Below are 17,734 nucleotides of genomic sequence, written 5' to 3' on the forward strand. Positions count from 1 at the left end.
AGATGTCCCAAAACCCTGTTCACTACGGTAAAAAGCTTGTCCAAACTGCCAATTCCTCAGGACACCACTGCCAGCCAGGAATTCTGCAATTCCTTAGCGGACACCTTCCAAAATAAGGTCAAAGCTTGTAACGATACCTTTTTGCAACAGTCTAATGACCAGGCACAGACCCCTGTTCAACTTAATAAAATAAGACCTACAAAGGCACCATTTGTCACCTTGTCCTCGTTTATGGCACTAACTGCAGAAAAAAACCCTACAATTAATCAGGCCCATTAAATTGTGTTCTCCTGCAGACCCATGTCCCCCCAAAATCTTACATCTATCGCCTGAGACCTTTGCACCTCCATTGACCGTAATATTTAACTTAATGCTTACTTCTGGGAGGTATCCTTTAGAATGGAAGAAAGCATCCATACTTCCTTTATTTAAAAAACGCACACTGGACGCCAAGGATCCACTTAATTATAGGCCGATTTCCAGACTCCCCTTCCCATCGGAGGTGGTGGAAAGGCCATCAGAACTTTCCTCTTTCATCAAGGACAATGAAATCTTATATCCCTCCCAATTTGGTTGTCGTGCACATTATAATACAGAACTGGCGCTGATCAAAGCCACTGAGGAGCTCAGACGGGTGCTGGAAGGAGGGGGTAGCGGCACCCTGATCCTACTGGATCTATCAGCAGTCTTTGATACAGTTAATCACGGGCGGTTTATAAACCATTTGGCCACCATAGGGATCAGGGATAAGGTGCTCGTCCTGCTAGGCTCCTTCCTATCCAAGCGAATGCAATGGGTCGCACCAGGCAACTATGTATCACCTCCCTTTTCACTGCCATATGGGGTACCACAGGGACCCTCCCTGAGTCTCACATTTTTCAATTTATGCATTACCCCGCTGGCCAGACTAATAAACAGCTACGATTTTGCCCTAATATCGTATGCAGACGATACACAAATAATTGTCTGTGTAAATGGATCTTCCAGTCACACAGCAAGCAGCTTCCACGACTGCATGAGTCATATTGGGAGTTGGATATCAGACAATTGTCTGAAATTGAACTCATCCAAAACAGAGGTCCTACTTTTTGACAACAATCCTCTTATCTGGACTAATAACTGGTGGACAGGGCAGCTCGGACCACTACCCACACCTGTCCCTAAAGCAAAAAATTGGGGAGTCATAATGGATAACAAACTGTCCTTTGAGGCTCAGATCAATTTTACCACCTCTAGCTGCTTCTTGATTTTAAAAATCTTGCGGAAAGTTCTACCTTCAGTTCCTTTGGAACTTAGGAAAACTGTCATATCCATCCTGATATCATCACGACTGAATTACTGTCACACCTTACTTATCAGTGCAACAAAACGCAGTATTCAAAAACTGCAAATTGTACAAAACACCGCAGCCAGCATTCTTCTAGTAATCCCTAAATCTGAGTCTGTAACTGCCGCTCTTCCCCATTCACTGGTTGCCGGTAGAGAAGCGGATTCAGTTTAAGTCCCTTTCCATTGCCTTTAAAGCGCTCAACCAAATGGGCTAAATCCAAATAGCAAGCTATTTAAAACCATATGTCCCGGCTAGGCGGCTAAGATCAGCAGAACTCGGGGAATTGGATGGTTCCCAGGATAAAAAAGACTAAGTGGGGTGGAGAAAGTTTTACCACTGCTAAATTGTGGAATGCTCTGCCAACCTCTCTTAAAAGAGAGAATAACTTGTTAAACTTCAGGAAGAACCTAAAAACCTGGCTATTTAGAGCATGACCTTTTCTCCCCCCACTGTAATCCAGCCGTATTGTATTTTTCATGTAGCGCCTAGACACTTCAGGGTATTTTTGCGCTTTTTAAATAAATCATTCATTTATAAATAAATCATTCCTGAATGCGCTTGGCAAAGTATATCTTTTTGGCTCTATTGATAGATTAATGGAAGCCTCTCTGATGCTTCTTGAAGTGGGCTGTTTTCTTCAGTCTGAAACTCATTGCCATTATTTGCCATTTGCAGTTCCAGTATCAGTTGGCATGCTTCAGCCCAGCATGTTCCCCTATAAACCATGTGTTTGTTGATTTGTGGCTAAGTTTGGGTTTTTTGGGTTTGGTGGGCGTTAATGTCTACAGAAATTTGTAGAGTGGGTTCAGTTGCAAGGTGATCCGTCTTAGCAGCTAGATAGGTTGACTCAATGCTTCCATACTTTTAGTATGGATGAGGACTACAGACACTGGGGGCATTGACCCAGGCACACATTATTTGAGGATACCCAATACTTATATTTGAATGCGGAGAGCTATTGGCTTTACCAAGGATTCTTTCTGAGACCACCCAATTATTGAAAATATAGAGTTTGAAATTTCACTTGCAACCTTAGTGTTGAGGTGTCATCTATTGATGGCAAACATCAATGAACATCTGTCAGAATAACACAAACTTTACGTTCTGATTTTAAGTACATTTCTAAGTTAAGAAAAGAGAACACCAATTATGAGAAGCAGCAGCAAATATTTTTAGATGTCGTCATAAATTGTTTGCCTGCTAGGTATCCTTGGGTGTCCACTGTGCATATGTACAGCAAACCAGGATATCCTGTGTATACAAGAGCCCCGATGTAAGTCTGCGGGGACTCACTGTTTGGCGTGGGTGGGGTTATGTGGGGGGCACTGCATATTAGTGGCACTCTGGTTTAGGAGCAGCAATCAAGGGTCCCATAGGTCGCGCCATTAGGACAGACTACAGTTTAGGGCATAGACAACTGCCATGCCATCAGCTGTTGGTGTTTAATGTAGATCCCAGGAGTACAAACAGCCAGCATTCTATTCTTTCCATGTATCCCATGGTCCCGGTGCAGGATGAGCATCACGGACACACAAGCAGCTGCTCAGTAGTACTTATGTAAAAAAGCACCAATGGTAAGGTCACCTGTTCATACCGTAGGGGACCACACTGCAGTTATAAGCATCCCTCATAAAATCTATAGGCTATACAAGCAATGTAGTTGTATGTGTAGGCGTATTTGTATGAGATCATGAAATGTTTTGACCATGTCCCAGGTTCGGTGTGGGCCTAGGTGCTCCCTGAACCTAAATTTAGCAATCTTTCCTCAAGGGAAAATGAGTATTGATTACTGTCGCTCAATGTTGAATTTTTCTTTATGACATGTCTGTTTCTTGTTTCATGATTCTAAACCGGTTTTATTTCAACCATAGATCGAACAGTCTCCAATTTCGAATTAAGGTAGTACGTAGAGTAAGGCATGCATTTCGCAACGGTTTTATCAACAAGCATTGCTTTACAGACGCCTCTGTATCCCTTGATCATCCAAAAGTTCGTGCTGGGACAGTAAGGCGATATTCCTAAAACCCCACTTAAAATATGTACAAGGCATGATGTGTTTCCTGCATCTTCATCAGGAGAGGCGCTTCATCTTGCTCACACGTGCTCCATTCCAGCTGGTTCACTGCTTCAGCGTCAGGCCACTCCTCCTCTTGGAATCTTTCCGCAATATCGGTGTAAAATTCACAATTTCTTTGTAAATATTTCCTACAAAAAAAAACAAAGAAAAATATAACCTGCTTCTGCCACAAGTAGTAGATTATTATTTGGGAAGCATATTTAGAAGTAATTTGGCAAGTGCCTGTATCATATCACTACAAAGAAGACACCCTTCAAGCTAGTGGCATCATTGCTCCCTTCATTTTGTGCCAAGAGTGCAAGAGCAAACGGGGTATGTAAAATTAATTTCCTTCTCACCCCTAAAAGCGACTCTTCCAATAAGAGATCCACAATTGACTTAATGAAGACATTTTGCAAGAATGAAATATTTGTTTCTCATTCTTAATATTCTATCTTCGCCCATATTTGTAAATCAAGATCTAAGAATTTTTGCCTACTTATTTTGCTCTTTATTTTGTGAGAAGACTACAGAAATTGAAGTTTATAAACTTCTTAGAACGCCAAATTTACAAAAGGTAAAAACTGATTTTTCATTTCACTTTGCACCAACAAAAGGCTGCAAACTTTTACTTTGCTGGCTGGAGCTTCAGGAAGCTGATCCTTTCCTCTAAAGTCACTTCTTATATCACGAGATGAAGTTATTTCATAAAATGGAGGCTATGTAACACAAAAAAAATGCTTAAATAGAGTAAAAACAGAAGGACAAAGTATACGAGTGAGGAATTTTACTAAAATTTGAATCCATTTTTTTTTATTTTTAAAGCATACGTCCTCTTCCTGCATGTTTCATCTTTTTCTGCTTGAGAAACCTGTGTATCTGGAGTTGAAATTTCATGATCACTAGAATACACTTCAAAACATAGGCCTTCTTTGGAATTAGATTTTGCAGAAGAAGTATATCTTTGCCGTTAAAAGTGTTCGGGGTTTTCATTGTAAATAAGGGTAGTCTTTGGAAGAAGGCTGCAGGTGAGGGTGGTGCAGAGCGCGGTGTGCATATGCACAAATGATCACATTTCATCTATGCAATTAATGAAAACATTGTTCATTGCTCAGTGAAGTTTGAAAAGTGAATAACAGATAGGCTCACTCATTGTATTAGGCTTCTAGAGATAAGGCAGCGGCCTCAACAAAGAGACAGGTGAGGGCGATACCAGCCACAGGACAAGAAGAGGGTTGTAGTCGAGTAAAAGGCCCACCTGAGGGTTTTGTAAGCAGAGGCTATGTATAAGATGGTTAGAACGAGGGAGGATGTTGCAGGAATGGCCCAGGGTAGTACTCTAGAGGTAACAAAGTGGAAGGTGTATATCAGTGGCAGCTGGTATTTAACAGCAGTGGGAGGGGGTACCACGGGGGGAGGGAATAAAAAAAAAAATGAAACACCTGTGTGCCACTGCCTCACAGTCCTCTTTGCCCGCTTCTAGGACTCCAGGGAAGGAAGCACCCGGCTCCCAGGCTCCCCATAGCCAATCACAACGATGCAATACAGAGTTGTGATTGGACTGAGTGCCATGGTTCGGCGCTCAGCCAGGGAATGCCCTGCTCTGTGAGCAGGGCAGTCCCGCCCCAACCCAGCTGAGCAAGGACGGAAAAATAAAATGATAATAACAATGAGTTATTATAATTTTAATGTTTTTATTTTTTACCTGCTTAGCGGAGGAGCAACTGCTGGTGTATACAAGGATAGATGGTGAGGGGTTACTAACACATGGACTGGGGAAGAATTACTTGGAAGAGATGAACAAGGGCAGAAGATATTGGGTCTATCCAGGCGTATCTTAGATGTAAAGGTGATGCAGAGACCATGTAGAGTACTCGAAGGGTGAGCATGGAGGTCATGATTGGTGGGTGCTATTATTCTACAGAGAGTTGGTGTAATGCTCTATACTAGAGAAGTGTAGAGCCTATCGGTGCTAGGTGTCATAGAAGCCTGAAGAGCGATAATTTGAGTGCCATGTCACACAACAAAAGTGCACAGATAATTCAGAAATAGGAGACATTTCATACTTTTCCATTCATCCACTGTGAGTTTTTGCTGCTCTAGGGAGTCATCGTATGGTGGTGCTTCAGTCTCCTCCTCTTCGTCTCGGTATTCATCAAAGTATGGGTGTTCCAGGGCTTCGCTAGCTGTGAGCCGCTTGTCTACATCCAGCTCTAGCATCTTCTCCAGCAAATCGACGGCTACAGAAGAGCACAGAAAGCATGGGCATTAATAGCACATTAAGAGGTCTTCTTGCTTACAGCAGTAAGACGTGTCATGTCTCATTTAAAAAAACCCAGGTTGGTTAAATAATCAAAGATCAGTATTTGCTTTTTCAGCTAAAAGCAATGGATGACACCGACTAGTTTTCTGGAAGCTCCATATGAGTCTACCAGAGTCTGTCACCACATGTCCTAAGGGGCTCTGGAAAATTGAGCGTCCTGCTAGATGACCACAGAGTAGGACAATATCACCCCTTCTTCTCAAGGACTTTGAAGTCACTCTCTTCTTTTGGTCCACCTCATGGCAAGGTGATACAGTTCTCGGAGCTGAAAAAGCATCAAACCACTAATGGGACCTTGTAGAAGCTATAAATCTTAGATGCTCTACTTTGTGCATCAAAAACATTAACATTCACTGTAATCACTTAATAAATATGTTTCTAAACTATAATACATTTTGTGGGTGAAAAATAGCCTTGAACTATTGTTTGGTCACACTGAATCGCCACTTCATTTTCTGAGGAATCTGGCTATAGACGTTTCCCATATTTTCCTCCCTCATGTCAATGTGCATAAATTCTCTGTAGTATTTAAAAAGTACAGGCTTGGAAAGAATAAGGAACAGGCTTTGGAAACACCTTATGTTAAATAGCAAGAAAGAGAGAGAGACAAAGAGAGAGCGAGAAAGACAAAGAGCGAGAAAGCGAGAGAGAAATAGAAAGAAAGAAAGAGAAAGAAGGAAAGAGGGAGAGAGAGAGAGAGAGAGAGAGGGAGAGAGGGAGAGAGAGAGAGGGAGAGAGGGAGAGAGAGAGAGAGAGAGAGAGAGAGAGAGAGAGAGGGGGAGAGAGAGAGAGAGAGAGAGAGAGAGAGAGAGTGAGAGAGACTTATTATATTGTAAAGGGGATCTGGAGTGGGTGTAGATTGCCCAAAAACACAAAACCGTGATTTTCATTGGTTCTAAAAGTACAGTACCTGACGGGTACCCTGCGACAAGGGTCCCTATCTGGCTACATGGCTGGAAGAAAGAAGCCTATAAAGAAGTTTAAATTAGGGCACTATCTGCCATTTTATAAAGTTTATCCTCTTAAGTGATCCAAAATGTTGCATTTATTTATTTCATAAAAATGCCAGTGGTCTTTCTCTTACCCAATGGACTGGCGTTGGGGAACAGTTGTGAGAAATCCTTCTTCGGCAGCTCCGGGAGAGACTGGATGTATTTCTTAGCCTTGGACAAATAGAGATGGACAAATGAGGCATACCCCTTTTCGGACCCCATCTCTTAGTGGGGCATAGCCACCAATGGTGCTGCAGGTACAGTGGCACTGGGGCCTGCTGAAACCTGAATATTCCTTTACTTTACTATCTATCCGTTGATCAGGGGCCCATTTTCCTTTCTTGCACTAGAGCCCATGGCAACTGTTGCTATGCCACTGCTTTTCAGTCTCCCTCATAGCACCTCGAGTATCACCTGTTTCTCAGTTCCTCAATGTTCATAATTTCCTTTCATCATCTCTTTACCCCAGTTTCCATTTCCCTCCCCATACCTTACACTCAAACTTCTATTTTTCCTCACAGCATCTCAACCCTCTTCGTCTCCCTCTCATTTCTAACTCAGTTAAATGACCCTAAGGGATCCATGGCACGACTGACAAATCTCTCAAAAACAACTAATTAACTTGGCTATTAGGCCATTCCTAAGCTTCTTGATGTCCTCAAGAACCTTTTTTCTTTTGTGGCCCTCGTCACTGGAATTGCCGTCCACCATGAACTGCGGTCAATCAACTCACACGAAGTGTGGTTACGCCTCTCCCAATATGTCTTGACAGCCTAACAATGCATGCCACTCCACCACCATCCACATCTTTCAGCACGCTCTTGGGTGTCCTTCACCTCTTGTCCTCTCAGAATATAGGCAACATACATTTTTAGATTTAGTAACGTTTATGTAAAGCCCTGCATGTCATGTCGACCATTGCCCATCACTCTCTTCTCACTTATCCCTTAACATAACCTCCCAAAGTAACTTTTAATATGTATCATATGCAATGGATTTCTGTTAAAAGGCTATTCATGCAATGAAACGTGATCAACTAAACCCGGATTGCCACACATCACTACCCCATACCTCATAGCCTCGTCTCTCAGCACTTCTGTTCTGCTTCAAAATACACATCTCACGTTCAGATTCTTTCTTGCTCCTCGTTTACCCATCTTCCTTGTCACAATTTCCATCTCCCTTTCACCTTCCTCTTTAAAGATCAGCACATTCGTTCACAGGCTGTTCTTTTACATCCCAAGCCTCCCTTTTCTGTGAATTCCCAATGACACTTTTTTACTCTCTTACTGCTTTATCTTCCAATTTCTGCACAAAATCTGGTCCAGGAACACCAGTCACCTTCAGGATTTGGGTCAGCTGGTCGAGGTCTGTAAGTGGGGTTAAGGTAAATACTTGAATCTTGTTGCATTGATAAGTGATTGCCTTTTTTTGTCAAAACGACGGATACCCTCTCTCCAACACAAAGCCGACACCCAATTCCCACCAACTATGCACCCCTATTTAGAAGAATACCGCCATTTCCCCCTTCCTAGGCGTCCTCCCTCTACCTTTAATAAGTTTGTTGTGGATACTGTTTTTTCAGACAGATAAAACTTTGTGCTGGTGGGTCTAGGGGACCATCTGTACATAATGTGTGTGCAAATAATCCCTCTCCTATACAAACAGGACTGAAGGCACTTCAATACACAGATTGCTCCTTATGTGCTTTTCTCAGAGACTGATTTACTCCTCTTTTCTCTAACCCTTAGGCCTGGCATCTCCAGTGCCCACTACTCTTGTGGCTTGGCCGTTACTAAAGTGGTTCAGCTAATTCTCCAAGGTTAGGTGTAGAAAGCAGCTTGATGCAGTTATTTCTTAATATAGGCTCTCAACAATCGAGTCACTCATGAAGCCTAAAGTGAGAACTGACACCTGTATGCTGCCAGGCAGCCCTACATGCCTACATAAATCAGCAGCCACATTTACCAGGCACGTACATCTCTTCTCTAGCCAATGTGGTGATAGTCTCCCCGACTCTTGTGCCTTTCTCCTATACAAATTCAGTGTATAAATAATGGCTCTTTGGAGGTATCGTGTCCATCTTTACCTTTAGCTGCCTGTTTTTATTTTCTCCCTTTAGCACACTGTGACGATGTATTTGGCTGAGAAATGTAGCTCCCGGGTGCTACAAAGGATACAGTCTTTACCCTTGAAGAGATTCTTCCCAGTCAGCATCTCAGCCATTATACACCCGACAGACCAGATATCCACTGGAGAGGGAGAAAGGAAACAAATATGCGTTAGCAAATGACAGCACAGGGTAGAGCTCTCGCAGCAGTACACATTGACAACCTTCATAGCAATAGATTGGCAATTATAAAAAAAGAAGACAGAACTAAAGGTAAAGCTTCGAAAACTTATACATATATATATATACACACACACACATATACACCCACACATTATCTACTGGCGGTCGCCAGTAGATAGTTATAGTTAGGACCGTGTTTCCATAGGAAATCCGCAACATTCTATTTGGAATAACTTTGGCGCCGATTGACGAATCCTCGCGAAATTCTCAAAATAGGTGGGGCGCTCTGCTCCGCTCACACCCTGAAAGTCTCGGGGGGATTCGTCAAGCGGGGGCTGAGAAAAAGGGGGGGTCCCAAAACGCGTTTTCCCCATGCATTTTTCCATAGGACCTTTAGTCCGAGCTACAGCCCGAACGGCTGAACAGAATTACTTGAAATTTGGCAGAGAGGTAGCCCTCAGGGCAGGGATGTGCCTTTTGAAGGTCTCGTGGAAATCTGTTCAGTATTTCCTGAGAAAATAGCATTTAAATCAATATATATATCTATGGGCGCGCTCCGAGCGCATACCGTAAGCTTACCGTACGCGCACGCTGCCGTGCGCGAGCGCGATTCTGATTGGTTGTTAGATCTCAGTAAACATTCGAATCGGTCGAAACCAGGAAGTGTCGGCCGCCATTTTGTCTCTCGCAGTCTGAGGGGGTGAAAAACAAAGGTGGATAACGTGAAAAGGGGGCAGGCTGGACAGTTCCTGACCCCCTAGCCTTTGTCAGGGGGTCCCAGAAGGACCCCCAAGGGCAAAAAATTAATTTGAATTTTTTTTTCAAAAAAATCGCCGAATGCGCGCAGCGTACGCGCACGGCGTAAACGGAGAAATTTCGCGAGGAAAAATTCCGCGAACTTCGCGTAACTATTACGCGTACCGTACGCGCACGGCAAAAACATTTTTTCAAAAAGGAAAGCTTAAAAAAAAAAAAAAATTGTGAGGTAAGGTTGGCTCTTAAAAGAGCCGTTGGGTTAATACAGGGATGGAGGAAAGAAAGAAAGGGAATATTATGAGCGTCTACAAACGTGCTGGTCTATCTTATTGTTAATAAGGGAAACACTGGTCTCCCCAAAAACAATAAGACCACAACACGTTGTACACCTCATTGCAACCCTCCCAAATCGAGGGTTAACGTCCAGAGGAGCAGAAGAAGGTGATGCTCCCACCTGAGAGGAAGGGCTCAGCTGAGCTGCCGATGATGTACTCGGCTGAGCTTCTGAGGTTGGGCTCTGGTGACTTACTGAAGAGTTTTCTCCAGTATGTTGAGCAAAGGTCCTGGGATGTCTATCCCTAAGGTGTCTCATCATAGAGTGATTTCCAAAGGAATACTTCTTCCTTGGATTTCCTCTAGATAAAACACGGTCACAAAGTGTGCAAGTGACCAATGGAGCATTGACCTTTTTCTCCCCCTCTGGAAAAGTAAAATACTCCCATACAAAAGAATTCTTTTGTTTCCTCCTTCTCTGGATGATGGTGGTGCTGCTAGCCTCACTCTCAGAAGAGGTCTGCTGTTCTGCCATTGTATCTCAATGTCAATTCAGCTCCTTCTCCTAGGGGATCTCAAGCAGTAATGAGGGGAATGGGTGTGGTGTGGGAAGTTTCTGGAACTGAAAGTAGTTTCAACCAATGAAAAGTGTTCTTTGTGGATCACATGACCTACCGTGCGCGCTCCGTAAGCTTACGGTACGCGCTCGGAAACAAGTACGCATGCGCGAACGTGACGCTTACGGAGCGCTACGTAAGACGCACTCGCGCATGCGCATTACACGCCCCTGCGTAACCGCGACGTTGCTTCCGCGTGTACGCGTACGTCACGTACGTATCACGTAAGCGCGCTGTACTTATGACGTACAGAGCGCGTAGCGTCAGCTTACCGTACGCGCATCGTATCACGTAAGCGCACCGTACTTATGACGTACGGAGCGCGTAGCGTCAGCTTACCGTACGCGCACGGAAAAAAATGCATAAAAAAAAAATTAACCATTCCATAATGCAGGATATAGTACATATATTATTTTATACATAGGTTTACCAAAAATCTCAAAAAAAAATTTGCATTTAAAAAACCGTACAAATTCACTGAAAAAACCATAGGTTTCACACACGTTATAGTTAGGAATTAGCATTTAAAAAACCTTGCAAATTCACTGAAAAAACCATAGGTTTCACACATGTTATAGTTAGCTGGACATTTCACTCGTAAAAACCAATGAAATTCCCCCGTTATAGTTAGTGCAGGCAACTATAACTCACGCGACCGCAATCCTCTGCTGATGATGTCAGATATTACATCACTGATGACATATGTGTCTTTATGAAAAATAAATATTTGTAATATATGTATAGCTAAAGATTAATGGAAGAAAACATGGGTAAATAGGTGTCTAAATACAGTGATGTAATATCTGACATCATCAGCAGAGGATTGCGGTCGCGTGAGTTATAGTTGCCTGCACTAACTATAACGGGGGAATTTCATTGGTTTTTTATGAGTGAAATGTCCAGCTAACTATAACATGTGTGAAACCTATGGTTTTTTCAGTGAATTTGCAAGGTTTTTTAAATGCTAATTCCTAACTATAACGTGTGTGAAACCTATGGTTTTTTCAGTGAATATATATATGTGTGTGTATATATATATATATATATATATATATTCAGTGAAAAAACCATAGGTTTCACACATGTTATAGTTAGCTGGACATTTTACTGATAAAAAACCATTGAAATTCCCCCGTTATAGTTAGTGCAGGAAACTATAACTCACGCGACCGCAATCCTCTGCTGATGCTAATACTGTATTTAGACACTTATTTGCCCATGTCTTCTTCCATTAAATTTTAGCTATACATATATTACAAATATTTTTTTTTTCATAAAGACACATATGTCATCAGCAGAGGATTGCGGTCGCGTGAGTTATAGTTGCCTGCACTAACTATAACGGGGGAATTTCAATGGTTTTTTATCAGTAAAATGTCCAGCTAACTATAACATGTGTGAAACCTATGGTTTTTTCACTGAATTTGCAAGGTTTTTTAAATGCTAATTCCTAACTATAACGTGTGTGAAACCTATGGTTTTTTCAGTGAATTTGTACGGTTTTTTAAATGCTAAGTTACTTTACGCCATTCGTGGCGTGCGCGCCCACTTAACGCAGTTCGTTCCGTGCGCGCACGGTGCGCTTCGCGCACAGTGAGCACGCGGTGCGCTTCGCACACCGCACGCCAACTTTACACAGTTAGTGCCATGCACGCACGGTGGGCACGCGGTGCGCGTACGTTACGCTGGATGGGCCATGTACGCACCATGCGCTTCGCGCACCATGCGCACATGGTGGACATATTATGCGCTTCGTTGTGAAAGGTAATCTTTTAATATTTTGGATAATGTGATATGCCATGCACTAATGGTGCCCTTCGGGCACCGTTTGAACACGGGGTGGGGAGAGTATGGATAATTTATTTTTTTTGGAAAATTTTTACCGTACGCGTAAGGTAAGCGTAATCGGCGAAATTTTCAAAAAAATTAAAATTGCCTTTTTGGCCTTGGGGGATCTTTGGGGACTCCGTCATCATGGCTATGTGCTTAGGAGCTGTCTACATAGCCCCTTTACATGTTTTTGGCCTTTGTTTTTCAACCCCCCCTCAGAGTGCGAGAGAGAAAATGGCGGCCGCCGCTTCCTGGTTTCGACCGATTCGAATGTTTACTAAGATCTAACAGCCAATCAGATTCGCGCTCGCGCACGGCACCGTACGCGTACGGTAAGCTTACAGTAAGCGCACCGTAAGCGCACCGTAAGCTGCCACAGATATATATATTGATTTAAATTCTATTTTCTCAGGAACTACTGAACAGATTTACACCAGACCTACAAAAGGCACTTCCTTGACCTGAGGACTACCTCTCTGCCAAATTTCAAGTAACTCTGTTCAGCCGTTCGGGCTGTAGCTGTGTCTAAAGGTCCTATGGAAAAATGCATGGGAAAAACGCGTTTTGGGACCCCCCTTTTTTCTCAGCCCCCGTTTGACGAATCCCCCCGAGACTTTTAGGGTAGGAGCGGGGCATAGCGCCCCACCTATTTTGAACATTTCGCGAGGATTCGTCGACCGGCGCCAAAGTTATTCCAAATAGAATGTTGAGGTTTTCCTATGGAAACAGGGTCCTAACTATAACTACCTACTGGCGACCGCCAGTAGGTAATATATATATATATATATATATATATATATATATATATATATATATATATATATATCCAACATACAAAGTTACCCTTGAAGAATTTAAAAAAAACGTGACTTTTACTCACTGGAGATTTATAAGTTGAACGCAGGATTCTGGGCTTATCACTCACTGGAGGAACACAACATGCTACTACAGGAACCAGAAGGCTGCAGGTACGGCCACGCCCAACAAGGCGGTTCCGGGGGTATAATTAGTAGCATGCTTTGCTTTGCCCGGTTTCATTGCTGCGCTGACAGGCCAATGATTAAGAAGACATTCGAAACGCGTCTGGCTGAAGGCGCTATGGATTTTAAAGCACGTTTTTTCTTGGATGCACTGCAGTTTCCCAATAAAGATTAGTGCATTTACCTTCTACTTGGCGGCTCTTCTTCAAGGGTAACTTTGTATGTTGGATTTGTTGCGGCTAACCCAGTCGCGGAAGGAGCCACTCTGCTGTTGCGGACCTGCTGTAACTTCGAGGCTCGAGGTTACTGTAATGCGAGAGGTAGAGCCTATTGGGTCACAGAATTATGCATGGCATTTAAAAAAACCATGACTTTTACTCACTGGAGATTTATACGTTGAACGCAGGATTCTGGGCTTATCACTCACTGGAGGAACACAACATGCTACTACAGGAACCAGAAGGCTGCAGGTACGGCCACGCCCAACAAGGCGGTCCCGGGGGTATAATTAGTAGCATGCTTTGCTTTGCCCGGTTTCATGCGCTGACAGGCCAATGATTAAGAAGACATTCGAAACGCGTCTGGCTGAAGGCGCTATGGATTTTAAAGCACGTTTTTTCTTGGATGCACTGCAGTTTCCCAATAAAGATTAGTGCATTTACCTTCTACTTGGCGGCTCTTCTTCAAGGGTAACTTTGTATGTTGGATATATATATATATATATATATATATATATTCACTGAAAAAACCATAGGTTTCAGGGGCGTTATAGTTAGCTGGACTTTTCACTCGTACAAAACCATTGAAATTCCCCGGTTATAGTTAGTTCAGCTAACTATAACTCGCGCGCCCGCAATGCACTGCTGATGACGTCACATATTACATCACTCATGACATGGTCAGTGACATCACTGATGACATCACTGATGACATCTCAAATGACATCACTGATGACATCATCCAGTGAATGTGTGTTTTTCTGAAAAGTATATATGTTTTATATATGTATATCTCAAGGTCGATGGAAGAATAAATGGGTATATAAGTGTCTAAATGGATGATTTGTTTTTGAAAAATTGATTGTATAACTGACTGATTAAGTGTATCTTAGTGAATACATGGCTTAGTGAGTAATGTTTAAATGTGTAAATATCTGTATCAGTCTCTCACTTTGTGTATAAGTGGCTGCATGGGTTGGTGAGTAGCTACATGAGTGTCTATATAGGTTATTAGTTGGTTTTTTGAGTATCAGTATGAGTGTCTATATGGTTCGGTGGGGGGTATTACGTAGTGCATAGGTGCATGAATGAGTGACTCACTGTTTGTATGTGTTGAAGACAGCATGTGTGCAGGACTGTATGGGTGGATGAGTGTGCATGGGTGTGTTAGTGAGTGAATGACTGTCTCAGTAGTGTCTTTATGAGTAACTACATATGTTTTAAACTAGTATATGTGACTATTGGTGTATATAAGTGAGTATATGTGAGTGAGAGATTGAAAGAGTTCCTGTATGAATAAGTATGTGTTTCTATAAGTGATTGTTTAAAAGACTAAGTATGTGTAAGTTTCCGTAGAAGAAAGTGTGGTGGTATGTGTATAACTGTAAATGCAAGTAAATGTAGGTTTGATTCTTTATTAGCATGAGTGACTATGTGTGTGAGTAACTCAATGGATGAGTGGCATTGTGTAACAGGATGTATAGGTGTATGAGTACATATGATGAGTGAGTACATGTATGAGTGACTGTATAGGACTGTTGGTGAATGAGTGGATGTGTATGTGGATCTTAGAATTGCTGAATAGGTTGTTGTAACTGGTATTGGTATGTCCATTGTTTTGAACATTGTAGTTTCTATTTTTGAATGTGTGTATCAAAGGTTATATTAGGGGGAGAGGAGGTCTGCCACTCTATCACAAGGATGTCATCATCAGTGATGTCATTTGAGATGTCATCAGTGATGTCATGAGTGATGTCACTGACCATGTCATGAGTGATGTAATATGTGACGTCCTCAGCAGTGCATTGCGGGCGCGCGAGTTATAGTTAGCTGAACTAACTATAACCGGGGAATTTCAATGGTTTTGTACGAGTGAAAAGTCCAGCTAACTATAACGTGCCTGAAACCTATGGTTTTTTCAGTGAATTTCAAAGGTTTTTTAAATGCTAATTTCTAACTATGCCTACAGAGATAGGACATGTGAAGAAAGAAGAAAAAACGCACAGAAAGAAAAAAAAGAAATGCAGAAAGAAGCAACAGAAGTCCTCCAAGACGAAGAAAAGTGCAGGAAGAAGGATAACGTGCAGAAAACAAACAGAAGAGCAGAAAGAAGCCTTGTTGCAAAATCATCCTGTACCCTCAACTTTTTCAACGGATACTGGTGGTAACTGAGTCTGACTAACCAGTCCTAGAGCCAGTGCTATGTAAAAAGACACTCAGAATACAGTGAAAACACCTACATACACTAGGGAACACTATGCGTTGGGGTCCCCCTGTGATCAGCATGACCTCCTCTGTAAGCCCCTAGTATATATTAGGGCAGGGGATTAAAACTACCTCTTAAAACGCGCCACAGGGCGTGTTTGCACACGTTAACTCAGGCCCCGTCCCCTCCCTTCACCACTGTGTAAACACGCCCTGTGGCCGTTTTTAGTTGGGAGATTAAGTTCATTTGAATCCTGAGGGTCCCTAGGGTCCAACTAGCCCACTAAGTACCTCCAGTATGCGCCACAGAGCTGCGTTGCAGAGAGGTGTAAAAAGTGGCACGGCCTGGACCACCTCTCTGCAACGCAGCTCAGTGGCGCATACTGGAAGCACCTGGTGGGCTAGTTAGCCCCCAGGGTCCCTCAGGATTGAAGGGGAATTATTTCCCCAACTTAAAACGCGCCATAGGGCTTGTTTGCACACGTCACCTCAGGCCCCGTCCCCTTCCTTCCCCACTGTATAAACATGCCCTGTGGCCGTTTTTTAAGTTGGGAGATTAAGTCCCCTTGAATCCTGAGGATCTCTAGGGGCAAAATAGCCCACTAGGTACGTCCAGTAAGCGCCATTGCAGAGAGGTGGAAAAAGGGGCACGGCCTGCACCACCTCTCTGCAACGCAGCTCAGTGGCGCATACCGGAAGCACCTGGTGGGCTAGTTGGCCCCCAGGGTCCCTCAGGATTGAAGGGGAATTATTTCCCCAACTTAAAACGCGCCATAGGGCGTGTTTGCACACGTCACCTCAGGCCCCGTCCCCTCCCTTCACGACTGTGTAAACGTGCCCTGTTGCCGTTCTAAGTTGAGAGATTAAGTCCCCTTGAATCCTAAGGGTCCCTACGGTCAAACTAGCCCACTAGGTACCTCCAGTAAGCGCCACAGAGCTGCGTTGCATAGAGGTGTAAAAAGGGTCGTGGCCTCAGAACACCTGTCTGCAACACAGCTCCCTGGCGCATACTGGAGATACCTGATGGGCTAGTTGGCCCTCAGGGACCCTCAGTATTGAAGGGGAATTAATTCCCCAACTTACAACTGGCCAGGGGGCGCGTTTGCAGAGTGCTGCAAGGAGGGGGCGTGGCCTCCAGCGCGATGCCGGTCTTTTATTTATTTTATTTTTTGAAGGAGGGCTGTGTGGCCCCCCTTCTTTTTCTAATTTACTGGCCCTAGGGACCCCATCCCCCAGGGCCTGCACCCTAATTTTTTTTGTTGAAAAAAATTAATTTGGCCCTCCAAAGGCCTTATCGGCCCCGGGGACCCCAACCCTCGGGTTATGGCCTTTTTTTAATTTAAATTCTTTAGGAGGGGGCTGTGTTGCCTCCCTCCTCAGGCCACTTATGGCTCCGGGGACCCCATCCCCCGGGGCCGGCCTTTGTTTTGTATTATTTTAAAAATATATATATTTATAGAAACACCTAGGACATGCTGGACAAACCGTATGTACCTATCACCATGACGATTTGCGTGATATTCATTAAAAGGCGAATATGCATAGAATGAATCCACATGGAATGTATTTACATCGCTAGTGAAGCTCTGACGTGTCTGACGCCCTACCGTGCCTAATCCCGGCGCCCCCGCCGGTGGGTACTCTCCAAGTAGACACCCTTGTCGTTTATTTATACAAACATGGGTAGCTATTGACGGGCGCATTTAATATACACGCACACCAAGCCATTCAAAGGGGATTCGACAAAAATTCGACCAAACTATGCAAGATACCCCCCTCACGGTTAATAAAACACACATCCACTGCCGGATGTGTAATACTTTTTATTTTACTCTCTGGAAAGGAGACAAACCTCACTTGA

At 43.4% G+C, this 17,734-nt stretch overlaps 1 protein-coding gene across 1 annotated transcript in view; it reads right to left on the minus strand.

Moving 5' to 3' along the window:
• Positions 1-3,158: 3,158 nt before the first annotated feature.
• The window catches only part of MAPK13 (mitogen-activated protein kinase 13), a 406,359-nt gene continuing 391,783 nt past the window's right edge, over positions 3,159-17,734 (minus strand). Inside the window, exons 8-12 of the mRNA XM_085651056.1 lie at positions 8,882-8,953; positions 7,992-8,071; positions 6,794-6,872; positions 5,453-5,626; positions 3,159-3,535 (exon numbers count right to left, since the gene is read on the minus strand). Of these exons, the coding sequence (XP_085507182.1) occupies positions 3,450-3,535; positions 5,453-5,626; positions 6,794-6,872; positions 7,992-8,071; positions 8,882-8,953 (491 nt within the window). The 3' untranslated portion in view covers positions 3,159-3,449. The remainder of the gene's footprint in view (positions 3,536-5,452; positions 5,627-6,793; positions 6,873-7,991; positions 8,072-8,881; positions 8,954-17,734) is intronic.

Source organism: Triturus cristatus, chromosome 1_1 (genome assembly GCF_964204655.1).
Source record: "Triturus cristatus chromosome 1_1, aTriCri1.1, whole genome shotgun sequence".
Taxonomy (NCBI): domain Eukaryota; kingdom Metazoa; phylum Chordata; class Amphibia; order Caudata; family Salamandridae; genus Triturus; species Triturus cristatus.